This window comes from Rhinopithecus roxellana, chromosome 7, assembly GCF_007565055.1.
Source record: "Rhinopithecus roxellana isolate Shanxi Qingling chromosome 7, ASM756505v1, whole genome shotgun sequence".
NCBI classification, from domain to species: Eukaryota; Metazoa; Chordata; class Mammalia; order Primates; family Cercopithecidae; genus Rhinopithecus; species Rhinopithecus roxellana.
In genome coordinates, this window is record NC_044555.1 from 142,202,440 (window position 1) to 142,215,958 (window position 13,519).

Consider the following 13,519-nt stretch of genomic DNA (forward strand, 5'->3'; position numbering starts at 1 on the left):
TAGGTCCATTTTGTCAAGTGTTGAGTTAAGGTTCTGAATATCTTTGTTAGTTTTCTGTCTTGCTGATATGTCTAATACTGTCAGTGGAGTGTAACAGTCTCCCACTGTTATTGTGTTGTTATCTAAATCTCTTCATAGCTCTCTATGATCTTTCTTTATGTATCTTGGTGTGCCTGTGTTGGGTGCATATGTATGTGGGATTATTAGGGCTCATATTGAGCCCTTTACCATTATATAATGCCCTTTGTCTTATTTGATTTTTGTTAAAGTCTATTTTCTCTGAAATTAGGGTTGCAACCCCTGCTTTTCCTGTTTTCCATTTGCTTCGTAGATTTTTCTCCATCTCTTTACTTTGAGCCTATGGGTGTCATTTTATGTCATATGAGTCTCTTGAAGATAGGATACCTTTGAGTTTTGCTTCTTTATCCAACTTGCCACCCTATGCCTTTTAATTGGGGCATTTAGCCCATTTGTATTCAAGGTTAGTATTGATCCTGTCATCATGTTGTTAGCTGATTATTATGTAGACTTGTTGGTGTGGTTACTTTATAGTATCACTGTCCTGTGTACTTAAGTGTGTTTTTATAGTGTTTAATGATGATCTTCCTTTCCATATTTAGCAATTCCTTCAGGACTTCTTGTAAGGTATGTTTGGTGGTACCAAATTCCCTAAGCATTTGCTTCTCTGAAAATGATCTTATTTCTCCTTTGCTTATAAAGCTTAGTTTGGCCAGATGTGAAATTTTTGGTTGAAAATTATTTTCTTTAAGAGTGCTGAATATAGGCCCCCATTCTCTTTTGGCTTGTAGGGTTTCTACTGACAGAGCTGTTGCTGACTCAATGAGGTTCTCTTTGTAGGTGACCTGCCCTTTCTTTCCAACTGCCTTTTACATTTTTTTCTTTCATTTTGAGAATCTGATGACTATGTGTCTTGGGTGGTCTTCTTGTGAAGTATTTTGCAGAGGTTCTCTGCATTTCCTGAATTTGAATATTGGCTTCTCTAGTGAGGTTGGGGCGATTTTCATTGACAGTATCCTGAAATATGTTTTCCAAGTTGCTTCATTTTTCTGCCTCTCAGGCATGCCCAGGTGTCATGAGGGTCTCTTTACATAATCCTTCATTTCTCAGATGTTTTGTTCATCCTTCTTTGTTGTTTGTTCTTTTTCTCTGAGTTATTTTGGTGAGCCAGTCTTCAAGCTCTGAGATTTTTTTCCCCCACTTTTATCAATTCTGCTGTTAAAACTTGCAATTACATTATGAAATTCTTGTAGCATGTTTTTCAGCTCTATTAAATCAGTTTGGTTCTTTCTTATAATAGCCATTTTGTCTATCAGCTCCTGCATTGTTTTATTGTAATCTTTAAGCTCCTTGTATTGGGTTTCAATTTTCTCCTCTGTGTCAATGATCTTTGTTCCTATCCATATTCTGAATTCTATTTCTGTCATTTCAGCCATCTCATCCTGGTTAGGAACCATTGCTGGGGCACTAGTGCAATCCTTTTGAGGTAGGAAGGCACTCTGGCTTTTTGAGTTGCCAGAGTTCTTGCACTGGTTATCTCTCATCTTTGTGGGCTGATGTTCCTTCAATCTTTGAAGTTGCTGACCTTTGGTTGGTTATTTTTTTCTTTTATCCTGTTTGGTGTCCTTGGAGATTTGGTTGTAGTACAAGGTGAGTACGGTCGACTGGCTTCGTTTCTGGAGGATTTTAGGGGGCCAAGGCTCAGCTAAGGACTCCTGAACTGCATGCTCGAATTCTGGGGGGTGGTATTGGGCCAGGCTTTGATATATAGCCCCTGAATGTTAGGAACTTGCCACATTGGAGAGGTTGAATTCTTCCCGGACCGCTGGTCACAACACTCCTATGGGTGGTGCCAGCCACCATACTCTGTAGAGTGGTGGCAGTGTGATCCACCTTCGTTTGCACATGCCAACAGCAGTGGCAGTATGGTGGGGTGCACATTCATTGATTGCAAGATAGAGATTGCAGGTGCAGACGTGCCGGCCTCTGTGGTAGTGTTCACAGTGGCAGCTGTGGCAGCATGGTGGAGGTGGGGGAGGCATCAGGCTCCACCAGTGTCCCTGCATGCGTTTGCCCGGCAGTGGTGTTAGCACAGGGGTGGGGCACTGGTAGCACTGAACTGTGCACGTCCTTTGTGTGCGCATTCACACAGGCGACAGCTACTGCTGGGGGTGGGGGCGGGTCCACTGGTCTCCCCACATACTTTCACATAGACAGAAGTGTCAGTGCAGGTGCAGGGCGCTGGTGGGTGCTGGATTAGTGGTCTCTGAGCCGACGAATGCTCTGATGATAATGGCGGCACAGCAGGGGACTGGGGGGCGGGATGCACCAACGCTGGCAGCTGTGGCACAGCAAGATGCATGCGCACATTCATGCTAGTGGGAAAAGGGAGGCAAGGCCCGTCTGCACACACGCACTGTCAAAACGATGTGGAGGATGGGGGTGGCCATGGGAGAGTGCATGCAACAAAGTGGCACAAGGGAGACTGTTGTGGGAAAGGACACGGGCAGACTGGTGCATGCCCACGGGGGCTGCTCCCCTGCCCACTAGAGCTCTTCACTGATCAAATAGTGCCTGCCAGTGCAGGAGGTATGATGAGGGCCCCCAGGACACACCCCACCTGGGCATCTGAGGCTGCACTACAAGCAGGCAGAGCCAGTCTGGGGCTGCAGGAGAGGGCAGTAGACTGAGGGGTGTTCTGGCCTCTTCTCATGGGCAAGACTGCCCTGCAATGTTTAGGTCCAACAGTTTCCCTAGGGCTAAAGTGTCCTAGGGGTGGGCATCCTTGGCTGTGTTCCACTACAGAGGCTCCCACACCAACCCTCTAGGCTCCACATTGACTGGAGTTCTGCGCCTACCATTTCTCTAAGCATGTCTCCCTGCCAACTCACATGCTCATGGGAGTTGTGGAGTCTCCTGCTGGAAGGTTTCCAGAGGCCCATGCCAAGTGCAGGTTGCTCTTTACCTGCTCAACTCACTCTTTCCCGAGAAGTTGTTGGGGCCTAGAAAGGAGCCCCAGTGTGTGGGTAGCCCCGTTCAGGGTTCCCAGCTTCTTTCCTCTTCAGCCCCCATAATATTTATTTTAAACTAAAATAGTTTTAGTATGTTAACTCCTACCACTACCTTCTTTGTAACGGCTTATGAGTAATATATTGCCTACAGAGACAAGTGGGTCACTTACTGTGCAAAAGCTCTTACACACACTTATAAAACTATATGAACTAGTGAGTAGGAAGAGAACTGAAGGTTCCCTTTTCCAAGGCATGACTACATATGTGCAATTGTATGCATGTACCTATGTGGTATTTCCTGTGTTGCCCAAAATAGAATTTATAGGGAAGCCCTAGCAAAAGTAGAAATATCTTCTTGTTTTTTAATGCTTTACTAAAGTAACTACATGTATAGATGCAAAGCTAAAGCAAGTTAAAAATGTGAATCACAATGCAGTTTTAGTAGTCTTGTATTACTCTTAACTGGAATTATGATAGTATTAATAGACCTTTGCATTTAAAAGATACTAATCCTTACTTCTTCCAATTCAAATGCCAACCTGATATACACGTCTCTAGTCACTTTTCTTTCTATAAATAAGAAAACAAAACAAAGAAACAAAACAAGGAACAATAAATAGCACTTAATATCAGAATTTTAAAAGGTCATCAGAATGGTTTCATGTGACAAACTTCTTTAATTTTTACCTTGCAGCCCACTAATTGCTGAATTGCACTTTGGAATAATATGAAAACTGGAAGCAAAAGAGGAGGGAAAGATGGAGCATGTGGAAGCAAAGAGAGCAGATGAGGGAGATGGAAAGGTCAGTGGGGGGTATATCTCCATTCAACACTGGAAGATGGTGGCTAGAATTACATTGGGCAGAAAAAGGAACAGAGTGACACTCCCTGTATGCAAAATCTTAAACAATTTGCCTAATATTACACATCTAGTGTTGCAAGGTTAAGTGATTTTCCTAAGGAAAATTGGTTCTCAGAGTGTGGGTTCTAGTCCCAGATTTTGCCACTTTTGCAACCTCAGTTTAGTGGTCCTCAAACTTGATCATGTATCAGAATCCTCTGAAAAGCGTGTTGCTGAGCCCTCCCCACAGAATTTCGGATTCTTTAGGTCTATTTCTAAATGTTCACATGATGTGGATGCCATCTGTAACTAAATATCTTAACTAATTTATTGCTTTAACAAATGAATACGTATTTTTACTTGCCTGATACTATGCATTTAGTATGTATATATAAAAAAAAAAAAAACTGTGACATGAACCCAGGATATGAACTCTGGATCTAGAACAAGGGTACTTAAGACTATGTCCTATATACTTCTGAATTTTACAATGTGATACTTTGATAGAAATATTCACCGGGCATGGTTAATGCACAGAAGTAGAGCACCTAGACCAAACTGAAGATTTAGGGAAGGCTTTGCAGAAAAGTTCATAGATTATAGGTAAAGGAGTACTCAAAAATGTTTGAATCTATCTCAGGCACTTAGTAGCTGTGTGATCTTAATAACTTATTCTCTTTGGGTCTTCATCTGAAACTTTGTAAGGTTATCATGCAAATTAGATAATATAGATAATGCCTGGCACATGGTGGATGCTTAACATACAACTGATTATTACCTTAAGGGAAATATTTTAAAATAATGAACATGTGTAAAGAGATGAAATAGTTGTTTGGGTAATGGGAAAGAGGGAGACTTGTTTGTGTAATGGGTAGTGGAGATGGTGTTGATTAGGATAAAACTATGATGAAGGTCAAGTTGAAGATAGAAACCATGCATTTACAACGGCACCAGTTCAAATAAATGGCTCTGCTTTTCTCTAGCAGTGATCGGCTGCATAAGCATAGCAGTAATTAAGGCCTTTGTTCATTTAGCAAATATCTGTTGAGCACCACAGTAAACCAGCCACCACACTATGCACCAAGGACACCAGGGTAAATAAAGCAGCCCTCATGGAGCCCTCTGCATTCTAAAGATAGTGGGTGTTAGATGAAGGAGGTGGTGGTGGTTTTTTTTAAAAAAGAGAATAGGGCAGACAGTTAGAGTAATCCAGAGTTGGGGTTTTGCTAAGTGGGAAGGGCAGTTCAACAAGGAGGCAAAGCAGTTGAGGGTGACAGTAAGATAATGGTTGTAGTCACTAATATGAAAGCAAGAAAAGTCAGGTGGGAGGGAGCTAATACATGAGGAAAAGACAAGCTGTACAAGAGATTAAGAGAGAATACATTACAGATACCAAAATGTTGACATGGAAAATACATACTATATATATTTGAGTGAGAAAACGTACAAAATAGTATATATGGTGTCATCCCATTTACATTAACCTATATATCATATAAAATTATATATTATTTAAAATCTAAGAAGTAGAAGAATCTAGTTAGTGAAAAGTCTGAATTAGAAAAAATTCTATTGACTTTCCTTTATCTTCCAGATTATTTTGAATTTGTGGAGCTTTCCTAGATTTTGCCTGACAGATGGCCACAGATATGCTGTAACTATATAGTAGAAGGCACCTTTTGGGGTGTAGCTTATAGAATTCATTTCATGACAAAATATGGTCTCATCTACACATGAACAGTTGATAAATTTTTAATGCATATCTATTTAAATCTATAATTTTATATTGTATTATATAAAATTATGTTTATATCCATTGATATATTTTTAATTTAATGTAATAGATAATATAATATACAAAGTTTATATATAATATATGGCATATCAAATATATTTTAAACTCTGGCCTACATATGTTGAACGCACATAAGTGGAAGACAAACCGTCATGTATTGGCAATAGGATGGTGCCTAATATCATAAATATAATATCTTAAAACAAGTTATAGTATGCCATGCATTTTTGAGCTCCTTGCCCAAGAGGTTGCTTTTGCCATGAAAGTACATCACAAAGGAAGGTACATGAAATTCTTTACTAATCCTAAAAGGGCTTGTGTTTTTTTATTTTTGTCTGATGATTTTCATAATCTACGCTAACTCTTGAAATGAGACATTTGCTCATATCTGCCCTGTTACCTATTGAAAGTACTAGAGTTTTGCTGTGAACCTAAAACTGCTGGCAAAAATAAAGTCTATTTTTAAAATATTAGAATGTTGTAAAATGTTTGGTAGCTGCAACATGAAGGCAAATAATATGTTTACAGTACCTTCCTCCAATTCTCTGCAAATGTTCTAATAAGCAGCGATATAGATCCGTATTCTTTCGACTCAGATCAGCAAGCAACTCTCCAAAATATCTGGGGTCCAATTTTTCAGGGCCGTCGTCCTGAATTATCACCTGAAGCAAACATCAATCACAACTGTAAGCAATATTAAGTTTTTCTAAGTTCACAGATATTTTTATGTGAAGCGAAAGAAAGATAACCTATTAAAGTCATCACACAAATCAAGCCAATTTTTCAGAGATACATTTTTTAATGTGGGAGAAATTTAAAGAAAAATCAACATTGCGATGGCAATTACAACTTCATTTCACTCAAGTCTAAGTGTTCGAATGAATGAGAAACTTGAATAACATAAACATTCTTGAATATAGGCACTTAAATAAAACAGCAAAATGAGCAAATTAAATCACATGGCTTATTCATATGTCTCCTGTGGAAAAAAGATAATATGAATTATACTTTTTATTAATTTTTAAAATTAAAAATTAATTGACACATAATAAAAGTACATATTTATGAATTTTAGTGTACTATTTCAATACCTGCATACAATCTGTAATAATCAAATCAGGATAATAGCATACTCATCATCTCAAACAATAATCATTTCTTCATGGTGAGAGCATTTAAAATCTTCTCTTCTAGATATTTGAAAATATAGAGTAAATTTCTATTAGCTATCATCTCCCTACAGTGTTATAGAACACTGGAACTTATTTTTTCTACAGAGTGGTAGTTTTGGATTTGTTAACCAATCTCTTCCTATACTTTCTTCCCCCTCCCTTCTAAGCCTCTTGCTACCACTATTCTACTTTCTACTTGCATGACATCAATATATTTATATATTTAGCTCCCCCATATAAGTGAGAACATGTGATATTTATCTTTCTGTGCTGGGCTTATTTCAGTTTACATAATGTCCTCCAGATTTATCAATGTTGCCTCAAATGACAAGATTTTATTCCTTTCTTATGACTGAATGTACTCCATTGTGTACATTGTGTATATACACACCATATTTTCTTTATCCACTTATCCGTTGATGGACACTTAGATTGATTTCATATCTTGGATATTGTTAATAGTGCTGCAATCAACATGAGAGTGCAGATATTTCTTCAGCATACTGATTTTTGAGTTATACTGACTATAGTAGAATTACTTCCAGTTGGACTTGCATATTCTAAGTGAAAGGCAATCTGATTTGTTAGTATATCTCAAAGGTAGATTAAATAAACCTACTCAATTCAATGCGTTTTAAAGTATTTCTTGTTTGACTTCCCCCATTTATTATTTAAAGCGAGTATTTAGTCAATCTCACATTGGAAAGAGTAGCTCAGAGCCAACTGTAGAGAACTCATAGACTTCAGAGACATTTGAAATCCTAGACGCAAATTACTATGAACAGTGTCCTAAATAAGACCATTCTATTGGCTTCCTATTCTTGGGTATCAATCCTTTCAATATTATTGGGTGCTGTGGCTCCCATCCCCAAAACACACTGCCTGGAGGATAATAACTTAGGTTACACTCCATACTACTTTTAATATTGCATGTGAAAGCAAGTACCCTAAAAACATATTTATTCTTAAGCATACAGATGGTAAATGGATTTGAATTTGACTACTGATACTTCCTTTTCAACCTCTCCTCTGAATGCAGACCTTAAAAACCTGTACATTCATGCAAATGGAAGAATTGCAAAGTAAGCAAAGATAATTTTTCATAATTACATCTGTGACACAAAAATCAGTTTATAAAATATTGGTCAGTGAAAAAAAGTGAGACACAAAATACAGTGTAATTTCATCACATTTTTGTTAGGTCTAGATGAATATACCACAATGTTAGTTATCTTGTCCATATACACTTTGGAGTTGTTTCCCTGAGTAAATAATGATTATCTCCTAAAAAGAATAAAGTCTCATGTATGAAGGCATGAGTAGATGGGTAAACCTGTAAAGTCAATATTATCACATAGTACGTTTAAATATCATAGAATTAACAAGTAGTGCATATATAGAGATGTAGATAATATATGAAAATAGACATAGATTCATATGTTTATATTTACATATTCTATATAAAACCTTTAAATGCTTACATAAACATAAATTTATTTTTTTCCCAGTATGTTCTCTCCTTTAGCCCTAGTAGATTTCACTCTCTGGGGCACACACCATATATTCCTGCCTCTAGGATTTTACTCACATTGTTTTCTGTTTAAATATCCTCTGTCCTTCTTGTTGTGTATCCAAATCTTACCCATCCTTTGAAACTCATCTCAAAATCTACCATATCCATGAAAACTAAAACTATGCCAACCAACAAGTTAATTCAGTTCAGCTCTTTGTGCTCAGTTATCTTGAATTGTTTTTATACTATTATACAGATGTAAGTCTTGTTCTCTCAGCACCCTCTTTTTACCACAAAAGAAATAAACAAGAATGAGTCATATTTTTTGGTATATTTGATAGTATCTAATACAATACTGATTAAATACTCTACAGCTGCTCACTAAAACTTGTTGCATTGAAAGAAGTCATCTACCTGATTACAAATGCCCCCAAGTGCTAGTGATTCTGGAAATAATTTTTTTATAAGTTTCTCTCTTAAAGCCACCAACATCAACAACAACAAATGGTTAACAAAGTCAGAAAAAGTATAGGCAGCCCTTCCTTAGGAATATCAAGGTGATTCCTTGTACCTTCCTTACTAGGAAGAGTCAGTATCATCACACAGTCCAATTGGAGCAACTAAACTGAACTCCTTGTAGAGTTGGAGGCTGGTATTTGAGTTCTACATAGACATCTGGATAATGTCCATCAGGTTCTCAGTGATTGACTCCTCTCAGGAAATGAAGGTCAAAAGCAGGCAAGTCGCTATTCAGAACTATGTCTCATTTAAAGAGTCAATGTGTTTAGGAAAATCATAAGATAAGGACCGAACCAGCCCTTTTGGAATCCATAATCCATTTGGGTTCAAATTTGGGAGGGAAGAGGACTGAGAAAATTAAAATTCTCATCTATTGTTAAGTCAGGACCATTACTCAAGACCAAGGTGAAATTTCCCTAACTGTAAACTGTGTTGTGCTAGTTAGCAATATTTTCCATTATTAAATCACAGCTCTTTGGAGCTTCTTAATTTTAATGGAACTATTTGTTGGTCTGTTTTGACATAGCTTTTAGAAGTGGTTCAAAGCCATCTTTTTTGTTGCCTTGAGAAAGTCAAGATAGAAGTCGTCCCAAGGATACATGAGTGCCTTGGGCCAGAATAATGGTAGCAGTAATGGATAAAAGTTTTCTCCCTGTTACAATACTGACTTGAAATATAGCTGCACCTCATATATACTCATCTTCCTGATGAATGGGAGCTATCTCAAATGTTAATCTTGGATAATTACTTTAGTTGTTTACCTATAATCAAGGAAGGAATACAGCCTGTGCTGAAGAATATAAATATATATGGATGTACAAAACATGATATTTTTCTAAAAAATTACAAAAGTTGTTAGATTCATGAGCATGCATCAATGAAGTACATTTAATCGGATCACTATTTGACTATAATAATTGCCAAGCAGTCTAATTCCTTGTCTCTAATTCTAGGTGAGAAGCCCATGATGATAATTGCTTCGGCAAACTCAAGGCAAAGCAACAATGCTTAAGTGTGCAACCAGAGGCAAATTAGTGTCCATTTTCCAGAAAAAGTCTGCAGAAAGGAAGTAATTTCAAAAGAAAATAATTTCTAAAGAGAAATTATGGACCTCACCTCACTACTGCCTTGGAAGTTCTTGACCTGGTTCCAATTTGGGGTGTTGTTTCATATTTGTGGTCTGTGAAACTCTAGGAGCAGTAGGTGGACTTTTGTTGCTAGCCTCCACACTTTACAAACTTTCATATTCAAAGGCAACACACTTAACCAACCGCAGTGACAGAGTTCAGTGGTAGTGATTCTAAGGCACAATCAATAGTTGCTGATTTCAACTGAGCTATCTATATTCTCTTGCCTGGTTTCCCTTCAGCTTAAGAACAAATATTTGTGAGAAGGCTTCTCAGGGGTAGGGATAGTTTGTAGTTAAGGAACAAATGACAATCCAGTAGAACAGTCTTGGCTTAATTAAATTTATTCTTACCAGGTAACTGGCTTAAATGTGTGCACGTTTCACCTATTTAGAAGGGTTGTTTAGCAGATTATAAAGCTCTTAAAATGCCATATTATGTAAAAGCAATTATATCTAAGGAACTAAACTCCCAAAAGGTCATTAAAATATTAAGCAATAAGATCTGCTGTATTAAGATCCAACTGGGTAGTAAGTTCTGAGCTGTTGCATGGCCATGGAAAACCTCACTATTAGTAAAAGGTTACATAACATATAGATTATAAATATATGTCCAGCAAAAATTATAAGGATGTGGTGACAGTTTTAGATGTATAAGATTACTACTTGATTTTGCTTTGATTTGGAACATTTAATATCTATTGGACTGATTCAAACATAGTTAATCCAGTGGGCATTAATCCCTGATGAAATTAAATGCATTTCAGATACAATGTCATTTGGCTAATGAGGTAAAAATAAATAATTGGTCTCTCCCTATTTTATACCAGAAGTAGCAATTCTAACAAGAGAAAAAGTAAAATAATTTCAGGTTCTGAAAATCTTCACTATCATTTTAATCTATATAGATATTTTAATAAAGAAATGATGCTACCTAGTGCATATTAGATTATCTTTTATATTCTTTTTTATTTTTCTTTAATTTTTAATTTTTGTGCATATATAGCAGATGTACATAATTATGGGATATATGAGATATTTTGATACAGGCATACAATATGTAATAATCACATCAGGGTAAATGGGGTATCCATCGCCTTAAGTATTTATCCTTTCTCTGTGCTACAAACAACTCATAATGCTCTTTTAGTTATTTTTAAATGTACAATTAAATTATTGTTGACTATAGTTATACTGTTTTTCTATCAAATACTAGATCTTTTTCTTTCTAATTCTTTTTGTGCCCATTAACAATCCCTAATACTCTCTCATCCCCGCCCCACTACCTTTCTCAACCTCTGGTAATCATCATTCTACTCTCTATCTCCATGAGTTCAAATGTTTTATATTTTAGTTTCCACAAATAAGTGAAAACATGTGATATTTGTTTTTCTGTGCCTGGCTTATTTCACTTAACATAATGTCCTCCTTTTCCACCCATGTTGTTGTAACTGACAGGATATCATTCTTTTTATGGCTGAATAGTACTTCATTGTGTATATGTACCAAATTTTCTTTATCCATTAGACTGTTGGATAAATAAAATTTTTAGATTCCTTCCAAATGTTGGTTATTTCCTTTCTTTTGTGTATATACTCAGCAGTGGAATTGCTGGATCATATGGTAGCTCTATTTTTAATTTTTTGAGGAACCACCAAATTGTTCTACATAGTGGTTGCACTAATTTACATTCCCACCAGCAGTGTACTATGGTTCCCTTTTCTCCACATACTCACCAGCACGTGTTATTGCCTTTTGGATAAAATCCATTTTAACTGGGTGAGATAATCTCTCACTGTAGCTTTGATTTGCATTTCTCTGATGATCAATGATGCTGAGCACATTTTTACACATCCTGTTTGCCATTTGTGCACCTTCTATTGAGAAATCTCTACTCAGATATTTGGCCCATTTTTTAAAATTAAATTATTAGATTTTTTTCCTATTGTTTGAGCTCCTCATATATTCTGGTTATTACCTCCTTGTCAGATGGGTAGTATGCAAATATTTTCTTTCATTCTGTGGGTTGTCTCTTCACAAGTTAAAAGCTGTACAGAAGATGTTAACTTGATGTAATCCCATTTGTTCATTTTTGCTTTGGTTGTTTGTGCTTCTGGGTTATTACTCAAGAAATCTTTGCCCAGTCCAATGTCCTGGATAGTTTCCTCAATGTTTTCTTGTAGTAGTTTCATAGTTTGAGGTATTAGATTTATGTCTTTAGTCCATTTTGATTTTATTCTTGTATATGGTGAGAGATAGAGGCCTAATTTCATTCTTTTGCATATGGATACCCAGTTTTCCCAGCACAGTTTGTGGAAGAGACTGTCATTTTCCCGATGCGTGTTCATGGCGCCTTGGTTGAAAATGAGTTCACTATAGATGCAAGAATTTCTTTCTGGGTTCTCTATTCTATTCCATTTATCTATGTGTCTGTTTTATGCCATTACAAGGCTATTTTACCAGGTTACTGGAACTCTGCAGTACAATTTGAAGTCGGTTGAGTTCTGCCCAATTTTAGCAACACTGAGTTCCAATGCAAAGTCCCACACTTACCATGTTCTCCCTCCCTCAAGCACACAGATTCTCTCTCCCTGCCACACAGCCTCTGTCAGGGTGGCATCAGCAATTCAAGACTGTTTTTCCTACTCTCATCAGTGCCTCTTTCAGTGATATGAAGTTACATTCAGGTACTGTGATCACTCACCTAATTTTTGGTTCTTATTAAAATACTTTTTTGTGTATGTAACTAGTTGTTAATTTTGGTGTTCCTGCAGGGAGGACAATTGGTGGAAGCTTCTCTTTGTCCATCTTGCCCCACCTCCTGGTTCATATTAGATTTTCAACACATGTTGTCACTGAATTGAATGTACTGTACAATAGTCACAATTCTAAAATGAAGACTTCTTTAACCATAACAGTTCTGTACTTGAAATAAAGAACTAATTTGACTTTCTACGTGAAGAAATATAGATAGCAAAATGTTGTAATGAAAAAATAATTGAATTTGAGAACAAATGTGGAGCTTCCATTTCCCATTTGTGAGTTAAGTAAATTGCTTATCTTCTCTGTACCTGTTTTTTTTCAACTTTATTATGTAGGCAATTTAGTATTGCAGGAGGCATCAAATAAAATTAAATAAGGAGAAAAGTGCTCAGTAAATTTTTAAACAATTGTGCAAATAATTTTCTTTAATTTAAGGCATATGTACAGTTTGCTACTGGAATGACAGAAGAAATGAAAGACAATTGTCTCATTTTCTATAAGACTCTCAATTGCCTGGGAGTAGAGATACTGCTGTTTTTTAAGTTCTAGTGCCCAGCATAGTGCCTGGATATAATAAGTCCTAAGTAAACATTTGTTAGATAGAAGTATTTTTATCACCATAAAAATAATAATAATGCTGATTCTGCATCAACTCATCTTGTTCATCAAAAGAAATATTAAGGACATCCCTTTTAACAGCCTAATCTTTCAAGGTAAGTAAGTAGTGAAAATGTTGCTTATAATAAATGATAAAATTGGAG

General features: G+C 36.6%; 1 protein-coding gene across 3 annotated transcripts in view; it reads right to left on the minus strand.

Moving 5' to 3' along the window:
* POF1B (POF1B actin binding protein) overlaps positions 1-13,519 on the minus strand; it is a 123,554-nt gene that overhangs the window by 59,745 nt on the left and 50,290 nt on the right. For all 3 annotated transcript variants that reach the window (XM_030934794.1, XM_030934795.1, XM_010383394.2), the window contains exon 7: positions 6,197-6,327. In XM_030934794.1, coding sequence (XP_030790654.1) covers positions 6,197-6,327 — 131 coding nt within the window. The remainder of the gene's footprint in view (positions 1-6,196; positions 6,328-13,519) is intronic.